This window comes from Aulonocara sp. 'chitande type north' Nkhata Bay, linkage group LG9 (assembly GCF_057382095.1).
Source record: "Aulonocara sp. 'chitande type north' Nkhata Bay isolate Kocher_YH1m ecotype deep benthic linkage group LG9, A_spYH_male_GT1.1, whole genome shotgun sequence".
Taxonomy (NCBI): Eukaryota; Metazoa; Chordata; class Actinopteri; order Cichliformes; family Cichlidae; genus Aulonocara; species Aulonocara sp. 'chitande type north' Nkhata Bay.
The window spans coordinates 25,241,831-25,267,692 of record NC_141352.1 but is presented as its reverse complement, the minus strand read 5'-3'; the positions used below and the strand labels follow the sequence as shown (position 1 = coordinate 25,267,692).

The window sequence follows — 25,862 nt, the reverse complement described above, 5'->3', positions numbered from 1 at the left end:
TTTGTGACCATGTTTCCCTTGTTTACTTCCTGTTTTACTATGAAGTGTGTTTACCTGTTTGTTAATTATATTCATCTGTGACCCTCTCCTTCCTGTTTCTCATTACCAGTTAGTCTCTGTGTGTATAAAGACCCGTGTTTCCTCTCTGTCCTTGTCAAGTCGTCTGGTAATGTTTCTTTGTTAATTTCTTCAGGGATGCTTCCTTGTGCTTTGATTTCCACTTTCTTTACATTTTTGCACTCCATATTTTTCCTATTTGCATCTGCCATTAAAGGCTCATCTGTAGAGTTGGATTTCTTGTAAGATTACAACAGATCATCTTCATTCATGATCTCAGATCATTATTGTAAAGCAGAATTGGTCTACAAATGTGCACTCCTAACATGGTTCAGATTAAGCATAAGTAGCCAAAGTTTTATATAATTAAGTCAGTATATGTACATGTGTACATGTACGAGTGATCCAGACACTAGCATTCAGGGAGTTTTTATTCTTGGCTCTATATGTTGTCGTTGAGAGCAGATATCCTTTATTCAATCATCTCAGTCAAAGTCACCTGCTAGGCCACCGGCATCCAATCAGAAAAATGTTGGCTTTAAGGGAGAGCGCCTAAAATGACCCAGAAGTTGGTGTCTCAGGACTTGGTGCAGAGCAAACGAGGAGTGTAAATACTGGACTTTTATTCACTGGAGACACATGTAGGTTGAGAATTGTTAGGCAACTTGATAAATATGTCAGCTATATTATACAGCCAAACAATCACTGCAGTGGTAGAGAAAGTGTGCTAATAAATCCTTCCTGTCACTCTGTAATAAAAAGCTAAATGGATGCAATCAGTGGGAATTTTCTTTTATACTGAACAGTCAGTGACATTTTCATTTCGCTTAACCACATCAGATCTGCTGGTTTTGCTGGTCAATAAAAGAACAATATGCAGTTTGTTTTCACAGAAAGATACTGAGGAAAGTTTGAGAAAGATTGTTTCTTTCTGTCCACTAAATTAAGCCATGTTTCTACAGAGTAAGCCCCTAAGGCAGGAAGATAGCTCTTTGTTTCATGTATTAGTTCTGCGACTTAGAAATCTTTCATTCACGGCTGGTGGCGATCATTCTAATTACCAAGTTGATAAGTGATTTATTAAAACAAACTTGTTGCCAGAAACTTAAAACAAGAGTTGAACTGATAGTCCCTCTGGTTAATGAGCTGATAAGGATCCTAATCCTTATCAGTGCTAAAAGACTGTGCTGCGGACCTGGCGGACGTCTTCACCTCTATATATAACACCTCGTTGTCCTGTTCACTGGTACCATCCTGTTTCAAAGCAGCAACCATCGTTCCCATCCCAAAACAGTCAAATGTCATATGTCTGAACGATTTCAGACCTGTGGCACTCACCCCCATTCCCGCCAAATGCCTGGAGAGACTGGTCATTAAACACATCAGAGCTGCTTTTCCACCATCCCTGGACTCGCACCAGTTTGCATACAGGGAGAACCGGTCAACCGAGGATGCGATCGCCACAGTGCTGCACACATTACTGAAGCACTTGGAACACAGGAACACCTATGCACGGCTCCTCTTTGTAGACTACAGCTCGGCTTTTAATACCATCCGGCCATACAAACTCCGTCCCAAACTCCACCAACTGGGACTTAACTCCTCTCTGTGCAACTGGATTGTGGACTTCCTCACTAACCGTAGACAGAGTGTCAGAGTGGGTAAGAACACCTCTTCCACCCTTGTGGTCAACACCGGTGCCCCTCAGGGGTGTGTTCTGAGCCCTCTGCTATACACTCTCTTCACCCATGACTGTATTTCCTCCTGCGCGTCCAATCTCATTGTTAAGTTTGCAGATGACACTACAGTGCTCGGACTTATATCCAACAATGATGAGACAAACTATAGGACAGAGGTGCAACAACTAGAGTCATGGTGCCACGACAATAACTTGGTCTTAAACACCAAAAAGACCAAGGAGATCATTGTAGATTTCCGGAAGAGGGGTCATAACAACCATCTGCCTCTCTTCATTGGCAGTGAGGCGGTGGAGAGGGTGAGCAGTTTTAAATTCTTGGGGGTAACTGTGACCGAGGACCTGTCCTGGGGCAACCATATCACCTCAGTTGTACGGAAGGCCCAACAGCGCCTCTACTACCTGAGGAGACTGCGGAGCGCACACATTCCCAGATCTCTGATGTTGAACTTCTACAACTGTGCCATCAGCAGCGTTCTGACGTATGGATTTCTAGTGTGGTTCCCCAGCTGCACCAAGGCCGATCAGCAAGCACTCCAGCGGGTGGTGAAAGAAGCTGGCAGAATTATTGGAACAAGTCTGCCAGAGATCAGTAATATCTTCCCCACTCGCTGTCTGAGGAGGGTGCACAGTATCCTGCGGGACCAACATCACCCTGCGCGCCACCTTTTCCATCTGCTGCCCTCAGGGAGAAGGTACAGGTCTATACAGGCCAGAACATCCAGACTGGCCAACAGCCTGTATCCACAGGCTGTGAGGCTCCTGAACTCTCTGCCCCCCTCTCACGGACAATAACCATATCCAACTTCTTAATAGCAATGAACTGGTCTGCATTGGTGCATCATATCTTTATTCTCTTCCCCCTCCTGCCCCCCCGCCCCTCTTTCTTAAATAGATAACTATCATATCTGATATCATATCTCACAGTACAATAATATTGAATGGGTTGCATTGTTGTATTTTGTCATGTTTCTCAGGTCTTTGTCTGAATTTCTACGAACATTATTGCTAAGGATTGTCTTATTGCATTGGAGTCACACTGGGTTAAATATGTACACTTGGGTTTTAAGGGGTATTTATTATTTTCTTCTTTTTTTTGGGTTGTATGGAAGCCCCAAACGCAATTTCATTGTTCTTGACAATGACAATAAATAAATAAATACTAAAATACTAAAAATACTTTCTCAGCTTTGTTGTGATGTGGTGATTTTATAATCGAATGTTGCGTGAGGATCGCTGGCAAGTTTTCTAATTAACCGCAGCAAAATGCAGCTTCCCGTGGAGACAGACAAGAGAAAATGCTCACGGTGAGGAAGATTGGCATCAGCTGGGGAATGCGTTTAGCTTTGCTTTGCTGCCTTGTATGTGTGCTGATGTTTGTCGTCTCACAGCGGCGTAGGCGTAAGGTTACCTGGGGTTAAGATAATCCCTTGCTTACACAGCATGTATTTTTCACACTTGCAGGACAAACAAATAAAGCCATCCCCTTAGTTTTGCGATTGAATCTCTTGAGTGTGTTTGTTCAAGCCACATACCAAGCAGAAGAAACTGAAACTGAAGAGGGAGAAGAGTTCCTTCAGGCTTCTGCATCTTTGCTAGCAATGTGAGTTTTGCTTGCTTTACTCCACATTTGTAATCCTTTACAGTTTTATTGAAACCTCGGAGCCCGTAATTTAAAACAATTTAGCATTAGCATTAGCATTATGTGACGGGTATGACCGCAGCGAGGTGTGACCTGTGTATCCGATGTCACTGGTATGATGTTACGCAGCCTTTGCAGATGGCAGCGCGTTGTTACGTGAGGGGTGTATACTGAGCTCTCTCCTGTCCTCACTCTACACCTACGACTGCACGGCCACTAGTATCTCTTATTTTATTGTGAAGGAGGATCTCAGTGCCTTTAAACTTTATTGCTAAGAGAACCATCTCACCCTCAATGTCACAAAAACAGAAGAGATGATAGTGGACTTCTAATGATAATAATGGATTGGATTTATATGTAGCGCTTTTCAAGGCACCCAAAGCACTTTACAGTGAGCGAATGAATATTCACTCACTGGTGGAGGCAGCTACAGTTGTAGCCACAGCTGCCCTGGGGCAGACTGACAGAAGCGAGGCTGCCATATCTCGCCATCGGCCCCTCTGGCCAGCACCAGTAGGCGGTAGGGTAAAGTGTCTTGCCCAAGGACACAACGACCAGGACAGAGAGCCCGGGGATCGAACCGGCGACCTTCCAGTTACAGATGCGCTTCTCAACCCCATGAGCCACAGTCACCCATGACCTTCTAGAGGTGTAGTAAAGCACATACCCGATCACCATCAACAGCGCTGCTGTGGAAAGATTGAACAGCTTCCGTTTCCTAGCTGTACATCTGGCAGAGGATCTCACATGGTCAGTTCACACGAACAACATACCCCTTCATAGACAGCGCAGTTTGACAGGTGTGACAAACCGCGCTACCCATGACAGTGTGGTACCCGTGAAACCATGCTGCCCATGAAACCGCGCTGCCCGTGAAACCGCGCTGCCTATGAAAACACACTACCCGTGAAATCATGCTGCCCGTGAAATCATGCTGCCCGTGAAACCGCGCTACCCGTAAAACCGCGCTACCCATAAAACCGCGCTGCCCGTTAAACCGCGCTGCCTATAAAAACACACTACCCATGAAACTGTAATACCCGTTAAACCGAGCTGCCAGTTAAACCGCGCAGGCAGCATGGTGTGACAGGTGTGACGGGCAGTGTGACGGGTGTGACAGCAGCGCGTTTCTAACCTGTGTGACTGATGTGACGTCATACAACCTTCACAGACAGCAGCAAGGTGCAACTGGTGTGATGCATTCAAAGCTCTTTTTTTGGATATTGCCTGCTTTTTATTCTCTTATCTGTCAAGATGATCCAACACTGCTTTAATAATGTTGAAATCTGGGGAGGCAAATTCTGTTGCCAGTTGGTATTGCATGGCAGGCCTTTTCTATGTTCATAATTCTTTCAATTTTCCAGTATCGCCAGTACCACTGGCTGAAATGCAGCCCCTAACCATGACAGAGCTTCCACTCAATTTCTTCAGACTTCTTTAAACTCTCTCCACACCATGTTGAGAGATGTCAAGTGGACAATAACCAATAGTTCTTTGGGAATCACCTTGTTGGTGCAGAAATACCGTTTAATGCCAGTCAAACTGTATTATCTGTGGCATTTTTCACAGATTAAGCTACATAATTATATGAATAAATGTGTTTTTTTTAAAGACAAACTGCTAACAAAGTGGCTAAAGATGCGGTTTAAAGCTGGTTAATTTTGCCACTAATTAAAGAACAAAAACCATCATTCTCCCTTCATAGTCTTAATGTGCCTGATAATATGTAATAAAAATAGTTTAATCCCCAAGTAGCTAAATTAAGTGAAATTAATCAGAAAGTGTTCCCCATTCTAAAACAATCTCATAACTAAACCGCTCTTGGTTTAACAAACACAGCATCCTGGTTCTGTAAACACTTCGCTCTTTTCTATTGCAGCACACAACACTGACAGCTGATATGTTAAACCTTGAAAAAAAATGAGAATCTACTGAAATGCACTACTCCCATTCACTGGCAGAAAAACAAAGTCAGCAAAGTATCTGTTTTATTGATGGGGCCCGTCAGAGATTTCAAACATATTTATTAAAATGTTTCTGTTTCTTAGCCTTAAAGCTTCTTTAAGAATACGTGTACTGCAAGAACCTGGTGTATAATTTTCAGCTGACGGAGCTTTTGTGTGTGAAGTACCACAAAGACTTGTCATCAAATCTTTATGCATTAATTATCATAATGATATATATCAATATATTGTTTTAAATGTACTTGTTGTTTTCTGCCTATATAGATTTTATTCTATTATTAGGTTACTTTTGGTTGATTGCTGATGCACAGGTTTATAAACTGATACTACAGGTGCTACTACTAAAAATGACTCCGAATCTCAGTCTGCAAACATGCAAAGGCAAGCACAATTATTTTAGCTTGAAAAAAAAACCCCATGACGATCATCTTGGATCAAATTTTGATTGACATCCTATGAGAATAAAGTTATATTGCACCTCAAATCAAACAAAAACAAAAAGCACAATGTGACACATGACTGACGAGAGGAAGGCGATGAAATGCATCTCCACAGACTAGCTGGAGGCCTCCAGCAGAAGGCAAGAATTGGCTATTGAGTGCAAATAAAGCTATTGGATTCCAGTTTTTTCTCTTATTCAGAATGAAGAGACAAGAAAAAGAGTAGTAGGTACCCATGATTACCAGTCAGGACTGAAAAAGAAAGTAGAAAGGAGGCTTTAAAATAAGCTAAAATGACAAACATAGCGATGAAAGAGTAGAGTGTACGTACTGGCACTGAATGTAAACAAATGACCAAAAGAGAAGATCCCTCCAGTAATAGCAGCATTGAAAAACACCTCAGCAGAAGCTTTGCAGATAGAGCAGGTAGAGCTGTTTTGCAAGTCATTCACTGTTAAGGTGAGCAACTCAGACTCAGTCTGCAAAACTGTAATTGACATGGGATGCGACAGCTTTCTCCCCAGTGAGTGGAAAAAGCAACATTACTGTTGCCTCCTGTGGAACTCTGTGCCCTTGTCCCTGACCTTTTAGACCTTCTTTGCAACCTTGATGACTTTAAACAGAGTGACAGCCTCGAGTAACCTCACCACTCTTAGACTGAAAATGAAAGGAAGTTCAAACCATTGGCTTGCTTTATGTGTAACAGTCTTACTAATATGGTTAAATTTAATACTTTGGAACTGGTGAAACAGACAGGAAATTTCACCGTGGGTTGTCTTTTCGAGGAGATTCTGTATAACTACCATTAGGACTTTAAAAGGAGCTTTCTTAATGTAACCCTCAGCTTATGAGATGTATTAAACAGTTGCCAAAGTTTGATGTGATGCGAAATAATTTTGATAAAATTTAATAGTCATACACTTTAAATGGTGGCTGCACCATTTAATATATTTTTGTCTTTCTAAAAGGGGGAACAAGTCTGCACACTATTTCAATTCAATTCATTTATTTGTCTCCAATTCTTTAGCAAAAAATTGAGCTAATGTTTTAAGAATTAAACTATTAAATTAAAGCATTTAGGTCAGAACACAAAGCCTAAGCTTTTGGCTGACCTTATTTTTTGCGAGTTTATCCATCTCTGCTTAAACCTGTTTAAACCATCTTTAATCTATGTTTAATTTAAGCATCCACCAATGCAATTAGAGCAAATAATTTAAATCTAATACCTCCCCTTGAAGTTGACCCCTTTAAGTTGGAATTTTTGTAATAATTTATATTACCAAAATAGGACTAAATGTGAGGTCAGAATATTCAATAGCACTGAGTATTTCTCGCTTTTAAATGTTTCACATCATCAAACAAAGTTTGATGTTAGACAATGGTGACCCGAGTAAATGCAAAATGCAGTTAAATGAGCAACAGAATAACATCTACAGAACTGCAGGCATTAGCTGCCTTGGTTAAGGTCAGAGTTCATGATTCAACAATAAGAAAGAGATCCAAGGTGAAAGCCACCGTTAACCAAGATGAACAGAAAGACTCACAGAAAATATCCTGTGGACTGATGAGAAAAAGTCTAATCTGTTACAGAAATTAAGCCTTCCAAAAAAATCTAACTAACAGCATTTCATAAAAAGAAAATCATACCAAACATGGTGGTGGTAGTTTGATAGTCTGGGGCTGGATAATGTCTGGTTTATGTCCTGAGGCTCGATGGTGCTTGGGTTCGGCAGCAGGACAAAAAAACAAAATGAAAGTTTTGGGGTACATTAGTCAAAAAACTCATTGTCAGTTAATTCAAATTCCTTGATTGCAGTTCTTGTTGCCAAGGGTAGCAGAGCCAGTCATTAGGGTTAAGGGGCAATTACTTTTCCACACAGCACCAGGTAGGTTTGGATGGCTTTTTTCCCCCTTAATAAATGAAATCATCATTTTAAAACTTTATTTTGGATTTACCCAGGTTATCTTTGTCTAATATAAAATTTTGCTTAATTATCTGAAATATAAAAACTAAGAAGAATGCTTTTTCACAGAGCTGTACATTTTGCCTCTAGACAGTTTTATTTATCTGGTAATCTGACTACTCCACTCCTTTCTGCATCTGTCCCTCTGGTTTACGCAAAGCTTGCTTAATAATACTTTTTTCTATCCCCGTGCTGTCATCTCTTAGGTGATTTTATAAAAATGAAGTTGATGTCCATAAAAACTGATCTATTTGATTAGGAAATGATGAGAACATTGTGCTGCCTAGAGTTGCAGTTTTATGGGCTGGCAAGAACTTTTCATCTCCACCTTGTGAAGAGTTGCAGACTTAAGATTCAGGATGCAGACTGAACCTTCTGCTCTGCATACAACTGTACACATTTAATCTCATTCATCCTTCAGCTCCTTCAGTATATTGGACAGTAAGGTCTGGACTTTCCTTCCATTCAGGAATTACGGATGCATAGACTGCTTGTTGAATTGCTTTTGCCTGGGACAAATGACCAGAAGGGCTGAATTGCAATTTTGCCCTTTGTGCCACAGTACAAACACTTTTTACTTTGAGACTAGTTCAAACTAATATATATTCATAACATTAGACAATATTTATTTACAGAGAAGATCCAGATGTACTCTTCTTTCAACCAGATGAGGTCTGTAGGACATGCTTTAAATCTCTCAGGCATGAAATATGGCAAATGTTTGTTCAGCTTAGTACTGATGAGATTTTGATTCCTGTAGAAACTCATCAGGGAAAGTCTTGAGCTTCTGTCCACTGCTGTGTACAGGAGCCTTTGACGCCCATGTTTTACTTATCATTCTACTTAACATCTATAACTTAGTTCAGATTCATCATTTCCAAAGAAAAGCTAGAGATGCTCACACATTCTGCTTGTATGCAAACTCCAACCGTCAACCCAGCAATGTGATGGAACATGTCCTTGATCGTGTGACACTTTGTGCGCTATGTCTGACCTGATGCTGTCACATGTCCAAACATATCTTAGTTTTTCTAGCACACTCTGCCTTAAAAATGTGCTTCAGGGGGTAAAGGCTTGAAATAATCTTCAAACATCCTCCACGTCCAGCTGACACAGCAGCTGTCACATGGATTGAGAGGCTACAGTTTGCTGAGAGTAATGTGGAAGACGTGATTTTGTTCTCCAAATGTTCATTTTTTTACTTGAAATTTCAACAGTTGACACATAATGGAAACAAGCACAAGTGCCTAAACACAAGTGCATGTTTGTTGTCTGTAATACAAACCAGTGCGTGCTAAGTGCATGTTTAAACCTGGAAGTAGTTGACATGTTGGATGACGTCCATGTTTAAATTAATTACATGCCACAAGAGACCAGTATTTAATGTTTGTCCATTTAACATTTAACAGCACAGACAATGCTTCAGTTCTGATTTAATCCCAGTGACTAAAGCGTTCACCGGCATTAACTGATAACGTCATAAACTCACTAACACAAGAAAGCCATACCTGTGTTTTTTTTTAAAGGTTTCATCAACAAAATAAGTATAAATCTAGATACTGAGAAGAATATGAACACTTAATTATTCATTAGATTAAATAAAATTCTTACTCATCTCCAAGCACTCTCAGTCTGAGGACGTCTTCTTTCTTTTCTTGTGAGTTTGTAAACCCACCTTGAAAATTCAGTTTGATGAAAATTAAATGGGGAAAAAAGACAAAAGTAACTTTTTATGATGTTTTCTCCTTTTTCTTTTCTTACCTGAGTAAAATCGCATCTTCTTTTATGTATGAGAGAAATTATTTATTTATGATTTCCAGTGTATTAAATCATACAGATTAGTCTCTGTTGTTGCTAAAAGAATATTGCTTTTACTGCTCTAGGCCTCTGTGGGTCCCGCCAATTGATTGAATTATTTGATGTTCATCGTGCTACTGTCTGCATTTATGGTCTTAGGTTATTGTGCATCAGGTGTTTTGGTTTTTGAAAACTAATGTTTGCATTCTGGTTTAAGGTGTGTTTTTACACAAGTCAGCTCTGAGTTGTGCTTTTGGAGGGGAGGTATGGCAGCTTTATAACTGGTCAGGGGGGCACAGACATAGGGAATAATAAAGCAGAGATTAATGCCACTGTTGGGGGAGAAAAGTCTACAAGCTGCTGAAATTGCAGCACCACTGTTTTTTTTGTCTGGTTTTTTTTTTTTTTGGCATCATGACAGTAGATCAGTAAAGTGTCTTTTCCTCTTTGTCAGGTCCGCAGCGTGAGTTCAGTGGTGACCCGTCGCAGAGAACAGCGGGTGCTGGTGATGGTTGTCACAATGGTGGTATGCTACCTGGTCTGCTGGCTGCCCTATGGTGTGGCAGCTCTGCTTGCAACCTTCGGCCCGCATGATCTTTTGACACCAGAGGCGACCATCATGCCGTCACTGCTGGCCAAATTGTCCACTGTCATCAATCCCTTTATCTACATATTCATGAACAAACAGGTGGGTTAGTGCTCTTTATTTGTCTTAATGACTTTTTTGCAAACATCACTCTCTCTCAACATCTCTTCAGTTTTATTCTAAAACATGCTTACAGTAGAAAAGGCAGCATCTCTTTTATAACTGTAGATCCATCATAATTCATTTAAGGTTGTCTACATCTTGTTTGGATTAGTTAGTGTTGGAGATATAAGCATACAGTTTATGGTACCTAATTTATGCAGACATAAACGCGGGTAACTACCCAAATGGATGTTGTGTGGCCCTTCCTTCCTACCTATAATTAAACCAAACCGAAAGCAGTTTTTCTGTGACAAAATGAAAAATTAAACATTTGACCCTTTTACAGAGACTCTTTTCACACCTGGAAGCTATATCTAAACTAAATTGTGATTTCACAGCTCTGATTGATGGCACAAATGGTTTAACTGAGTCTACTCTAAGCTCAAAATGACACCTTTTCAATGTTTGCTTGGTTCAACCAACAGCGCAAATTTCTAGATTTATCAAAATTACTGAAAGGCAGACGAGATCGTTTACATTACATTACATTTAAAAGCTGGAACCATAAAATTTAGGTGTTTTCAAAACCAAGAAAGGGGCAAAAAATTTTCTCACAGCACTGGCTTAATGTCATTTACACAGAGTAAAAGAGATGTATACATTTAACATTTAGAGGGTAATAAATTGAGTAAGAACCTTTTTAAACAGTGAGATTGAGTCTTCTTCTAGTCTGTCACATGGTTTGCAAGTTTAATCTGATAATGTCTCCTCAGGGACATTATCACAATGTCCCTGAGGAGCTTCCCTTAGGTCATTCCAGAAGCAACGTTGGTGAGTAGTAGGGGAAAACATTATCACTAATGGCCAGCCGGTTCCAGAGACAGCTGCACCCTCAAACTCCAACCAGCTGACTTGCATTCACTTAACAATGCACATATACTACCACAATCTGAGGATTTGCAGACATTTTCAATGCATGAGCACTACGCGGCATGAGAACAAGAACAGAGAGGTGCTTTGTTTGACAGGGACAACTTTAAAAATCAATGATATCTTAGAAAGAAACACACAGTGCAAACATAATAAAAGGCATGTAAAGGACACTACATCCTTCTGACCTTCTCCAAAGATCATACCGTTGTTATTCTGAGGCTATTGGTAAATTTATGGGTTTTCATAAAATATGGATGACAATTGGAGGGTGGATGTTTTTTATTGAGATAGCTTAAAGAATGCTTAAAACAGAGAGTTCAGCTTGTCTTGATGGCTGACTGGGTGTAGTTATTAAGACTGGTTCAACTTCATATTGCAGTTGCTCACTGCTGGTTGTTTAAGGTTTACTGCACTGTTAATGCTTCTTTGCAACTTTTCTAGGAGTGCAGTCAATTGTCATTTTGGTTTTTTTGTTGCACAGTTCTCAAGGACATTCATTTTCTCAGTTTTGCGTTCTACATGCTGACCATCAAGGCAGCGTCATCTTTGTTTGCATCTTCCACTGACATTCAAAGAAACTCATCTTTGAACTGCCATATGCAGGCTTTAGAATTGTGGCTTTATATGAGCAAAACATCACTCGCTCCATCTTCAAGGCAAAATAATCTATTATCTTTTTATCTCTCCTTGATATTTTTTTTTTAGCTAAACAAAAATATTACATAGCAGCTGATTGTTCAGTGGATTTGCTGATTTAACCGAGCGTTGCCAGAAGCCATTTGTATCAGCTCTGACTCCAATTAAATCCATAAACTTCTCAACCAGAGGCAACAATAAAAGTTAAATATTTTCTTGTTAATAATCTGAATATCAGCCACTGTCCCTACCAAAGGCTCATAATGATCTGTTAGAGAACAAAACAGTGCTGTATTTAAATTGGACAAAATGTTCTTACACCTCATTTTTGCTCTTATTTGTGAACAGAGCGGACGCCACTGGGAGGCCTCTCTGTTGTGCTGTTCTTTAGAAAAATCACTTTTTGGGAGTCGCCTGTTTGTTGCCTCTCCAGTGCACCCGTTTTCACTTTCGTTAGTACCAAAGCAGGTGAAATGCAGTGATTTACAGTGATGTATGCTTGCAAACAGTAAGGACTGATGCTCTGTCCATTAATATGCTGCTTGGAAAAAAAAATGAGAACATTCAATTGTCAGAGTATCAAAAGGTTTCTATGCAAAAATCCAGTGACTAAAGAAATATAGGATTCACACTTGTGGAGAAAGCAAGCAGACGTCCTCTCACCCTCTGCTGTCTCTTTCTTTACATATTCAGCTAGAACACACATGAAGACGCAGCGCAGACAAAGACAGAGCTGACATTACTCTAACGGTGTCAAAGTCATAAAACACCCCCACCTCGCCCCGCTGTTCAGTTGTGATACACATCAGTGACATTTACGGACGATGGAAAATCTAGTTGATGTTACTGCTGTTCCTAAATGACAGCAGATCAAACTTCAAGGTGCTTTTTAGCAATTTCACTGTAGATAAATCTTTAAAGCAGTCATTAGCAGATTAATTTAATGACTGCAAACAAATCAGATCAGCACACAGAGGATGGCTTTACGCAATTATTTTTATTACAGTGAGAAAAAAACGATGGTTTCTATGGTTTCTCCTGTTATGTCAGTAAACCTTAAAACCTTATCACAGTTGTCAAAAGTTCATCTAAACAATGATACTGGGTAAAATCTACTTTCTTTTTTCTTTTTTACCTCTACAAGTCATTAGAAAGATTCCTTTGAGCTTCTGCCCCATGCAGACATGATTGCATCGCATAATTTCTGCAGATTTATCCACTGCATTCATATTCATACTGGAAGTCAAGAGCAAGCAAGTTTTTGCCCTTCTTGTTCTTCAGGGGAGGTTCGTGTCCTTTCTGAGTTCATCTTAGGACACCTGAATTGTAGATTGACAGGTGTACCATTCCAGTCAGACTTCTCTCCTGACGACCTCTCCTGAGGAGGTCATGTCAGGTGGATGCTGGGCATTTGACATCTAAAGCAAGAGTCCACCTGGGACTCATCTTCCTGCCTTACTGAGTAAGGGAAAAACATAAGTGATGCGGTGATCAGTACTCTTGCCTCAGCACTTGGTTCAGATCTGCGAACTTGTCGGGGGGTGGGAGGGGTGTCTTTCTGTGTAGAGTTTCCTGTAGAAGTTTCCCCAAGCGCTCCAGCCTTCTCCTAGAGTACTACGACATGCTTGTTAGGTTTATGGGGATTCTAAATTAGAGCCCGACCAATGTGGGAGTTTTTAGACTGATACTAGACAATATCGAGTATTTTTTTTATATTTATTTGCTTTCAGACACACAAAACATATTTCCCAAACATTTGTTATGTATAGTTATTTACTCATCCTCACAAAACTGATGACAATGAAGCTTAAAAATAATCTTGTTTATAATTCTCAGAGCAAGTTATGAATTAGTCTTTTACGCCCTGCAACAACCAGCCCATCTGAGCAGAGTGTCCTTCAGTGGACAAACTATGCAGTGTCAAAACTCAAAACATGCGTGAAAGGTGTTTCTGCTCCCTCCGCTTTACTTATTGAAGTTTCATTCATCAGCTGGTATAAATATTGACACATATGACTGATATATCAGTATGGCTCTGGTCTAATTTGGCTGTACGTGTACATGTGGGTGTAAGTGGCTGTCCATCACTCTGCATTAGCCCAGCCACTAGTGACTTGTAAGTATGCACCTGGTCTCTTACCCTAGGACAGTGTTGTGGCCATTTTTGTTGAATTTTTATGAAACATAATTTGTATCCATTTTTGATTTTTCTTTAATACAATAAGAATATCATAGTTTGCTTTGTCAGTCTGTAATTAATTTTACTTTTGGGAAAGTTTTGGAAAAGTGGTTAGTTTGGTAACTTTTGGACCCTCCCATTAATTAAGGGATTAAGAGCACACTAGGGGGTGTGGTGGAAATGTTTTTTTTTTTTTTGTTTAACAAATGTCAGTTGGGACGAGGGTTTAAAATGATTTGTTGACCACTTTTTGAAATATAATCAAATTAACTTTCGTTTATGTTTAAGTTGTAAGACATTATTGGGTTGATTTTTTTCTTTGTATTTTACCATGAAATAAACGCCATATATTTTCAAAGAAGTCAGAAGTGTGTTCTGAAACAAACCACCTGTTGCCACCCACGGCCTTTTCGTGGACTATTTTTCTGTTTTGGAACTTAAGAGGCAGCGACAGACAGCCTGGATAGGCTCCAGCCTCCCTGTAACTCAAAAAAAAGAAAAAAAGTTTATTTATACAGTGGGGTGTGAGAATGACAAAACAAAACAAATGGATGTACAAACAAATGGAGAGAGACTTAACTGAAACATTGGCTGTTCCCACCTTTCAGGTGCACTCATTTCCCCATTTTAATCATTTTTACTACCTGGATTGTTTCCCAAGAAAAATGGCATATAGTAGGAAGAATGGATACAAGCGTTTACAACACCTGATGTTATATATATCTTTATGCCCGTGGCTTTGACAAAATCTCAGCATACATCTTGGGAGTGAGAACTGTCTGGGTGACTAGAGAAGCCTGTTATTTTAGCCAAACTGGATTTTTCCATAGTGGGAATAGGTTAATTGATTAATCCAAATTGCTCATAGGTGTGAATGCAGGAGTGAATGTGAGTGCGAATGGTTGTCTGTCCCTGTGTGTTAGCCCTGCGACAGACTGGCGACCTGTCCAGGGTGTACCCTGCCTCTCGCCCTATGACAGCTGGGATAGGCTCCAGCGACCCCCACGACCCTGAAAAGGATAAACGGAATGGATGGATGGATTTTTCCTTTGTAATATGGTGCATTATTATGCTGCAGCAAGCCAGCATAATAATGCTGTGTATAATCAGCAGTGACATTCACATTGTGGTATTCAAATCACTGGTGTTAAAGGGCACAAATTCTGCCAAGAAAACTTTCCTCACACCTTCACAGCAACACCAGGAAGAGTGCAAACTGCTGACACAAAGCCAGTTGTGTCTTTGGATTCACGCTGTTCTTGCCAATTTCTTTCCAAGAGTGGAACCTTCTAATAAAGTGCTGAGCAGGAGGAGTGATGACAGTCCTAACAACCACTCAGTAGTTTCTCACAGTAATTTAAATTTTAAAACATATTTTTCTCCTTTTTTACTCAAAAAACAAGCTCAGAAAAACAGCCAAATTACATCAAAATCAACGTAACGTATCTCATCCATTTGTATTCTTGCAAAATTTTCTTTCCGTCATATCCTGTCATCTGTGATATATGCATTTTTAAATTCAGCTATCGTTTGATGTTTTCCGATGGTACTTTGTATAGTGACGCAAGGCGTTTTTTTTTAATGTGTTAATCTGTCACGGCAGGATAGTTTTTGACAGGATTCAGATGCCCCGTGTTACATTTTCATGAGCGGTGACCTCCAGAGCTCAACAAAATTATTTCTTTTTAATACCTTGTGACATCTCGATGAATCATAAGAAAAAATGAGGGGAATATGAGGTATTCAAACGTGTTGATTGGGTGGAGGAAAAAGCTAAACTTCACCGGGAAAAAGGAAATAATATGCAAGGTTAGATTAAGGATGAAAGAGTAAAAGAAGGCAGGTAAAAAAAATTACAGAAGGAAATGGAAAATGACACAGGAAAAGGGGAAAACAGAAAAAAATCCAAGGTGAGGAAGGGAGGACAGGAGAAATAACTGTAATGAGGAAGCTGGACGTAAAGGCTGGAGGATGGATGTTAAAAGAGGGGAGGAAAATGAAGAAACTTTTTTCAAGAAAGAAGGAATGAAATGAAAATTTGTTAGACTGGCAGTGAAGAAGAAATGTCAGAAATATAGTAGAAGTTGGAAAAGTATACAAGACATTAAGATGAAGGAAAGGTGGGAAAGAGAAAGGTGATGGGCAGGAGGAGTAAAGGATGAAGTTCTTTTTAATCTTGCAAAGGTAGCGTGGCTTTGATTTTGATTAGCATGTTACTATCAGGGAGCGACACAGTGCCGTGGTGACCTTTTCCTTTTTTCCTCTCTCTCATACGTTCACGCAAACAGTCTTTTATCTGCCTCTGTCTGTTTTTATCTGCTGCCTCTGCCTGTCGTTCAGGTGCTGAAGTTGTCACTTTTGAGCTTGTGAGACATTTAAACCGTCTTTGATGGCTGACATATTACGACGGTAAAGTTTTTAGGGTTTGTATGTGACGATTAAGCAACTAACTGAACTTTCAAGACTTCGGATAAGCTCTCGGGAGGCCATGTGGGAGGCCGCACTGTGTGGCGCTTTCAGTCTTCAGTTCCTCCCAGCCCATAACTATGGCAGCAATGTGTTGAGGCGAGTTGAAGACTTTAAGCGCTGTGCAGATTCACGACCCGGACCTCAGCTGCTACTTTTTCCAGCCCAGTTTATACAGACAATGTAATGAGCATCTTATTTACTTTTTACATGTTGGCTGTTTAACACTATCTTTTATATTTCTGTTACATTTCATCTAAGCAAGTGCATATTTCCTACCCGCTGTATGTTTTTTTTTTCAATATTTCAACTAAATATTGAAAGTAAGTACAATGTATAGGAATTTAGACTTGAATACTTATATTCTATTCTTCCTTATAATTCAAATTCATCATGTGTAAGAAAAATGCTTTTTACTCCAGTGCCAAATGCCATAAAATGAGGAATTATGATGTTTTAATGTAATTGACGCCCCTAGTTGAACTACAAATGTGGAGCCCAAAGCCAGTTCCATCCCAAAGAGACCAGCTGCTTGGTAGCTTGTTTATTTTGGAGAGGATGGTGTATGTTTGGACTCTCCCCTGAATTCTCCACCAAGATATTTTGTGCTGCAAAACACTGTGGACTGAGTGGCTCGTGACTCATGAACAATTTGACCTTACAGGATTACTGAGAATGTTGAACGAATCATCATCAGGTTTTTTTTTTATAAAGATCTGTTATATCCGTAGAGTGATGTATTAAGCCATCGTCATTGGCAACCATCTTGATTTTGAAGCTCTCAATATTTCAGCCTTCACCACCTTAAATAAATAAATAAATACATTTTTATTTATATAGCACCTTTCAAGACAGAATCACAAAGTGCTGCACATTACAAGTCATAAAAAGAGAAAATAAAACAGGCAAAAAATTAACCAAAAGTAGTTTTAAAAAGGTGAGTTTTGAGTCGTTTTTTTTTTAAAACAGCTACTGAGTCCGCAGTTCTTAATGTTTGGGGGAGAGAGTTCCACAGTCTCGGGGCCACAGTGGCAAAAGCTCTGTCACCTCTAGTCCTCCTCTTAGTATTTTTTAAAGCAAGTAAGCCCTGATCAGATGACCTCAAAGACCTGCTAGGGACATAGGGCTGTAGCAGATCAAAGATGTAGGCAGGTGCCAGTCCGTGCACAGCTCTGTAGGTCAAGACCAGGATCTTAAAATTGACTCTAAATTTAACAGGAAGCCAGTGTAACCGAGATAACAACGGTGTCACATGTGAGTACTTGGAGGATTTTGTCAAAAGTCTAGCTGCAGCGTTTTGCACAACCTGCAGACGATCCAGAGAACCTTTGCTTAGACACATAAACAGCGAATTACAATAATCCAAACGTGACGAAATAAATGCATGTATAGCAATCTCCAATTCAGAGCGAGATAAAATCTATTAGTCACAAGCGATGGTCACTAGCTATTTATCAGTCACAAGACAGACAAACCTGCCTCGAGGATTTCTCTTAAGACATTCCATGTGTAACGTGATGTTTCATTATGTGTTTGAAATTCTTTTTATTGGCTGTTACATTGTGGTTACTTCTCATGCCCTGAAATCAAACATTTCCAAAAAAGCCTCATCTTTATTAGCTACAATATTCAGTTGATTACACATTAAAGCAGCGGTATATTTAACCAATTTCTTTTTTAAAACTTAACAGACATGATTTTGGCTTGATTTGATGCTAAAAGCACATGTGCTTTCAGTTAAGAAGAAATCTTAATATTGCTGATTTAGAGTTGCCACACTGTGGTTAGTTAATTGTGTCAAGCGCATAAAAGTACTCAGCCCACAATTATAATAAGAAAAAAAACCCACTTCTTACATTACAAACAAAGAGCTTTACTGTTTTCTGTTGTAGGCTCACCAAAACAAAAGCAGCCCCACCCATATGGAAAAGAGATATATAAATCTTATAAAGTTTGTATCTGTCTTGTGTGAAACTTATATGAAAAGCATACAAGAGTGAAAACAGATATAAGATCCCCTGAAAAATTATATAAATGAAACTTGTATGTTTTACTAAAATAATATATGAAAGTAATGAGAAAGTGGCCACTTTCATGAGTAAATCATATAAGCCTTATATTCACTATATGAAGTAGGCCACATCTTATGCAAGTCTTTTATAAGGTTTTACTATTTCTTTTCCATATGGGCACGCTCTTCTTATAATCGTCTTTCCAGGCGAACGCATCAAAAATTCAATATTTATCCACCTTACCACACTCTAAACTTATCATATAATGGACAAAAATACAGTGGACTTCAGTCTTATTTCAGTTACATTAGAAACAATCTTCAGGGAGCTTCCTTTGTTCTATAGCTAACGATGATGTAACTGAATATAACTTTGCACACAGCTCTTTGATTTTTTTTTAACAAATTCAGGCTGGAGGCTGTTACATATTTTTTATCTGACATTATGTACTTAATTTACTTTAATAGGCCATCTGTGTTTGTACTTCAGAAACCATTTGCAAGGTTCACGAGGGAACTAAGACACTGGGAAACTAGGAACTTTAAACTAGGAGTGAGGATAACTAGGAATATGGAGGAGACACAACAAAGAGCAAAGGAAAGCACAGGGAGCAACGAGGATGAGGGAAACACAGCTGGGACTAATTAAACATAAAGAGACAAAGGAAGCAAAGCAGAATACACCACACACAGGACAGGGACTATCAAAATAAAGCAGGAAACAGGAGACAGACATGGAGACGCGGACTTGACAAGGAGACACGACTGATTGGGGAGACACAGGAGATGAACGAACACAGAAACTACACATAAAGACAGTTCACGGGGGCCGACCGCAGCGCAGAGGTGAAATCATGTAGATATGAAACAACTGGACACATGCAGCACTGATCACTTGTGTCTGTTTCCAGAAGACTGGCCACACAGCTACGTTTTCAGTCTCTCTTTGTGATGCAGTCCATTTCACCAGAGTTACCAAAGCTGAGAGAAATCAAATAAAGAAATCAATATAACCACCATCAGCATGTAAGCAGGCTACCACACAAGCAGGTCTGTTTTTTCCAAGCGTTTTTATTGCTTTTAATATCCACAATGATGTCATAGTTTAGTGGAGACAACAACATTTTGTGAATAGGGCAATCACACAAAAAAAAAACCTTCCTCCACAGTATACCAAGGTAAATTGGACCTTTTCATGATTTTGTACAACATGCATTTTATTCTTTTTGTGTGCTCACTGCCTGCATCTTGCTGCACTCTGTATGGACGTCTTCATCTTTTAGCGTTGCTTCCTGGCTGAGGAATTGTAAAATAGTATTTCCTATATAGTGAGCTGCAAAATGTTTAACATTAGCTGCCAATGTCGTGTGTTGGAGGTATTTTCTTTTTCTTTTGTAGAACTATTCACTGAGCAATAAAACAATGTAAAAACACCTACAGATAAAATGTATGACTGGCCAACTGTACATAAATAATTAAAAGTACTTATTCAGCAGAAAATCGTCCCTTTTAAGTGTTTCAATGTATGGATTAGTATTACTAATGCCAGTTTTTACTAATGTTTTCTGGTGTGCTGTGAGGGCTACATATCTCTTCAGGAAAAAGTAGCATAGTGTTTGGAGTATTTAAAGTTTTGGAGTTATAGGGTTTGTTTGCATTTTTACTTCATTATTTGAAACTCTGGCCACATTAATACGAGCATCAGAGGTTTTAACAGTATACATGACTGAAATAAGTTAATAAATAAGTTCCTCTTGGAATCATAAATGTGGGCTCTATTCTTGTGAACACCTTTCCAGCACAGCACAAACTCTAGAGGTTTAATAGATTTTCCAGTTTGTCTTGAAATAATAAAACGACTGTCTATTTATTTACCTTTTGCAAACTCCTATTTGCTGTATACCACCAGAACTTCTGCACAATAGAAATGATGATATTGAGCATGTTTATTAACACTGCCAGGTGTTATTTCATACGTCTGAAAAATAAAGTAAATCCCTTGAATGAGCCTGGCTTTTGTTTTCAACACTGCACTGCAAAGAATAGCTGCAGATGCCCATCGAAGATGAAAAACACACCACCAACTGTGAAACCCTCACATCATCGCTCCCACCCACCAACCCCAGTCTCTTGCATTAAAGACCACACTTCACATCAAGGTGGTATCACATGTTCATTTGTGTTAATCACTCCCACAGGTTTGGAGTGGCAGGTGAGGATTTGGTCACTCATCAGTTCATCATAAGATCCCAGTCTGTGTCTGATCTCAGCTGTAATCCCACCTGACGTCAGCTCGCCCTCCTTCCTCCCCAATTTCTCCTTCCCACTTCTCTCCTTTTCTTTTTTCTCTGCGGTTTTACTTTCAAACCAACATTTTCTTTTTTTTCTCCCCCAGGCACATCTCTCTAGTTGATTAACACACTGGGATTTGAGACGAGCAGATTTAAAGCACACAGCTAATTTTGAAAGCTGCATAATTTCCTCAGGGTAACAGAAATTAATTGGCTCATATGAGGAATTATCAGCCAATTGCTCAAGTGTCTTAGTTAAAAAGCACTACAAACTGGTCTCATTTGTCATATCAATAAGTGGGTGTCTACATTTTCAAAGGGTGCTAACATGCTGGAGGAAACTGCATGCCGAGGTGTCGTGTTTCATGCAGCACGCTTGTTTGATCTGCAGCACCCTGGGGAAATGTAGTAGACTTTAAGTATACATGTGGAACTGGGGAGTATACTAAGTACACTACGTTTATCCAGGGGATGCCTGCCGGACTCAAAACATGCAGAAGACAGAAAACTTGAAAGTGTGTAATTGCAAACCTCCTCTTATTTTTCAATGACTTCACTATGATTATCATTAAATGGTATTTCTGTCTGTGCAACATCCAGTTAGTTCTGATCTCTTGGTCATTTCGTTGCTGTCTCTTATTCCTTACATTAATACACTTCTGTTAACAAATATCTGAAATATACCAAAGTTATGAACACTGGAGAGAAACATCTATTCTTATCAGTATTTTCAGTGTTTGCTGTTATTGCCGAATGATTACTATTACTTTTTTTCTCCATTGTTTTCCAGTCTTTCTGCTGTGCTGTCTGTTTCACTTTTTATACTCAGTGCAAACCTCAGTTAAATACTATTACTACTACTAGTAAGTACAGGATTTACAGTATTGTGCAAAACTTGTCCATCCTTTTTGAATCTCTTTTCCTAGTTTTTCTTTGGATGTTGTCTGATTTTTCACTCATTTTCAGTTCAGGATCTTCAATCACATCGTTATTAGTGATCTGTCTAAAAATTACAAAAGGTAACCGTCAGACAGGCATGAAACAGCACTTTTGATCCAACAAAGGGATTCCCAAAGAGCTTTAGCTGAAAACACGATATATCACAGAACGGTGTGCTGTGTGTACTGATATCCTAAAGCATTATTTACAGCAAAATAAAAGTATCTGAAAGGCACGTCCTTAAGAAAAAGGGGAAAAAATACAGCAAAGACCTGACTCAGGGCCTGAGAGATACAGCTGCCCTTTGAGTCGATCCATCTGTTGTTTGCTCAACCCTCATCAGAAATGGACTCAGTGGAAGGATGGCTGTCAAAAACGCATTCTTAAGGAAGGGAAACAGTGAGAAAAGGCTGAAGTATGCCAAATTACACACAAACTGGACTGAAGATCAGTGGCATTTGGTCTGATATGTGGTTCAATTCCTCATCAACATCTTGTCCAGAGTCAAGTCAATTATGATTGCAGAAAAGCACCATCCACCATGCAAAACCATGCGGAAAGCATCTGATGTGCAGCAGCATAAAACACACGCAAACGTAACGGAACGCTGTCAGTCACTTCTTGGAGCCCAAACCTGTTTCTACTCATAGTACTATGTCATTACAGCATGCATTAGGATTTTACCCCTGGAAGTCAAAATAAGATGGTTATTCTGAACTTCAGTAATCTGTATTCAACACAAAAAAGCAAGCATCAGTGACAGAGGTGACACTGAATTATTTAGTCATGAAAGGGTGAATTGGCATTGAGGTGGGTTGCAAAGCAGTGTGTAGATGTACCACAGTTCTATTCAGTCTAAAGCAGCTTAAGTTATTCCTAAATTTTACTGCAAACTACTGAAACAAGTCTTGTTATGTCTCTTGTGGGAATTATATCATTTTTATATCATGTTTATTCTTCGATATCCTTTTTATTAAGCTTTGAGTAGTGGCATTTGATTAAAACATTTATTCAATATATTACACATATTGCAAAATGTGCTTAGAAAAAGTTGGCCTTCTTTCTGGTAAGAGGTTACAAGCTTTATCTGGTGAGGTGAAAAGGTGATCAGAGATCTTAATATTCATCAAGTCAAAAGTCACCTGCAGTCACGTTCACCTCTTTTACCTCCTAACCAAACACCCAAATCTACAGATTTCAGCCATTAACAAACTCATTACCACTCTGCGGCTAATCCTGTGTGTGTCTGTGTGTTTTTGTGTAGTTTTACAGGTGTTTCACAGCATTCTTCAGCTGCTCCATCCCTGAGCAGAGCTCCACCTTAAAGACGTTTTCTCGGGTGACTAAGACATTCCGCTCCAACCGCCATGAGAAGGAACCCCAGGTGTTTGCCGCCGCTCCATCCACAGCCTTGCCCACACCCCACTCCATTCATGAGTCCTCGCAGGAAGCCAATCACGTGGCTCAATCTCCAACAAAAAGAGACTGTGTGGTTTCCCAAACTCCTACTGCTGTCAGCCTCAAACCTAAACTGATTCTGGTGGCTCACTATAGGGAATAAAAACAGAGACAACAGGAGGTGACTGCTCAGAGAAACAAGAAGGCGCAAACGAGCGGGAGAACAGGTCTCCAATTAAGAAACAAATCCTCTTAATAGCTGGAAAGAACGATTGCAGTGGGACCGCAGTGGGAGTTTTAAATACAAGCTGGGATGCCCAGAACAGGTTATCATTGCTGTGTGAGGTCGGCAAACAGGGATAGAGGCTCTGTGTACAAATCAGAAGACAGATTTGAAGATTAGGGCTACACAGAGTGCTATGTGTTAAAACCACACACTTCTGCCATTAGGAGGTATCCGACATAATCACATCCATTGTACACAAGAGCACAAATGTTGCATTAAAGCTCACTTACCTCTGCCTAAAGTTTACCATTAAGGACCATGTATTTCTTTCACACTGGAAGACGGATAATTCTACCTAATTCTGCAGAGATGGTCAGGGATGTATGGTCAGAACATGACCCACGCAGTGCCAATGTGGAGAGGAAGATTACAAAACAAGAAGCCTGCTGTTTTAGAAAAAGTGGATATTCGCTTTTACTAAATGTTTAATCACGATGAGATGGGGGCTCTGCTTACATAATGGTTGTTTTTGTGGACGGACTCATGCTTGGTTTTAACAACAGTGCATTTGGAACGGATACATCGACAACACTTTGATTTGAGCCCCCATTATTTAGCAGTTACTAGCTGTATATACAGATTTACTAAATGGTTTATAGCACATTGTAATGTGTTTGCAAGTATGTGTCTTTATGTAATTAATTGCGTTTGAAATTAAACCCTTTATTTGCGTGTATTCAGATGTGTATATTTGTGTGTGTGTGTGTGTGTGTGTGTGTGTGTGTGTGTGTGTGTGTGTGTGTGTGTAATTAGCATGTTTATTAGGCCACTGCTAGTATGTCAGTAATGGGTATGGAAATAAGCACGACTGCACTTTAATGATTCAGATGTCCCAATGGAGAGGAAGATGTGCCGGTAAATCAATTACAAAGAGAAATGAAAAAAACCACAGAGTGCTTAAAAAAGCTAAGCTTTTTGCTTGTATGGATATGTGTGTGGTTTTTTTATGTACGGTAACTAACAGAACCAATTCAGGAACATTTTGCAGAACCACTGAATTGTTTGGTGATGATTACTATCCCTGTTTTTTTTTTTTTTTCATTTTGTTTTGTTTGTGCAAAGGGGGAATCCCAAAAAGTTCATTCTGTTTAACTGGACGTAGTGTTTACATTGGGACAAACGTTTTGTCACTCATCCAAGTGACTTCTTTAGTCCCAGCTGACTGCAGGTTTCCCCAACCTCACAAACAGTACATTTGCATAATAACTGAGACTAGCACACTAAAGGGATTATGGGCTGTGAGGTCAGTTCCTTGATCATTAATATGCAAAGTGTCATGACCATTGATCAGCAACCACTGACCCATTCACAGAGAGTTGGGGAATGTCTGCAATCACAGCATTGTAAGATGGGAAAAGATGTATCCTTAGGCCCCCTCCTCGATTCAGAGATGGTCTTTCCCTTTTCACATAAATGGCCTTCAATGTCCAGGTGTGTACATCCTCATCACTGAAAGAGTGTCCACTTGTCTGTAGGTGTGAATACACTGCCGGCCTGGCGAGTTAGCTATACCGTGTGGTGCCATTTGCTTAGCCAGAGATTGTTTAGGTTCGCTGATGTATAAATCATGGCAATCCTGTGGCACTTAACAACGTACACTATATTACTCTGTGCTGGGGGACCTGATCCTTGGGGTTGACTAATTATTTAAGGTTCCGGGGTGGCTGTAGCTCAGGAGGTGGAGCAGGTCACCTACTGATCGGAACGTTGGTGGTTCTGGCTCCTCTAGTCTGCATGCCAAGTATCCTTGGGCAAGATACTACCTCCGATGCATCCATCGGAGTGTGAATGTGTGTGAATGTCGTTAGAAAAGCACTCGGTTTAGAGTCAGTGCTTGTGAGAATGGGTGTGATTGGGTGAATGTGGCATGTTGTATACAGCGCTTTGAGTACTCTGGGAGAGTAGAAACGCTATATAAGAATCAGTCCATTTTACTATGACTCTCATCATCCACTGGAGTATGCTGGGCATACTCAGGACACTACAACGCCAGCCCCACAGATACAGCGGCCAGGGAAGCAGAAGAACATCATATCAAGAAGGCCCTGAGTAAATGTGATTATCCTAGTTGGACATTTGTGAAATCCAGGTCAATCCAGGAGAGAATAAGGACAACTGCTGCTTAAGCAAAAGCCCTTAGTGATCTGTTGTGTCAGAAGTATCAGAACAGCTGAGATGCATTTCCTATAAACACAGCATCTCCATGGCTTTCAAACCCCAAAACCTGCTGCACCAAAAATTGGTCCACTCCAAGGATCCTGTTCCCCGACACAAACAGAGTAATATAGTGTACGCTGTCAAGTGCCAGGAGGAGTGCCATGATTTATACATCGGGGAAACCAGACAACCTGCGGATAAGTGAAATGCAAAACACAGAAGAGCAAACTCGTCAGACCAAGACTCCTTAGCCTATCTACAGGCCATGAACACTCTTTCAATGACGAGGATGTACACATCCTGGACAGGGAGGAACGC

General features: G+C 39.9%; 1 protein-coding gene across 1 annotated transcript in view; it reads left to right on the top strand.

Moving 5' to 3' along the window:
• Positions 1-24,100, top strand: part of tmtopsb (teleost multiple tissue opsin b) — a 46,156-nt gene extending 22,056 nt beyond the window's left edge. The window contains exons 3-4 of the mRNA XM_086306696.1: positions 10,015-10,248; positions 22,968-24,100. Coding sequence (XP_086162822.1) covers positions 10,015-10,248; positions 22,968-23,264 — 531 coding nt within the window. The 3' untranslated portion in view covers positions 23,265-24,100. The remainder of the gene's footprint in view (positions 1-10,014; positions 10,249-22,967) is intronic.
• Positions 24,101-25,862: the final 1,762 nt, after the last annotated feature.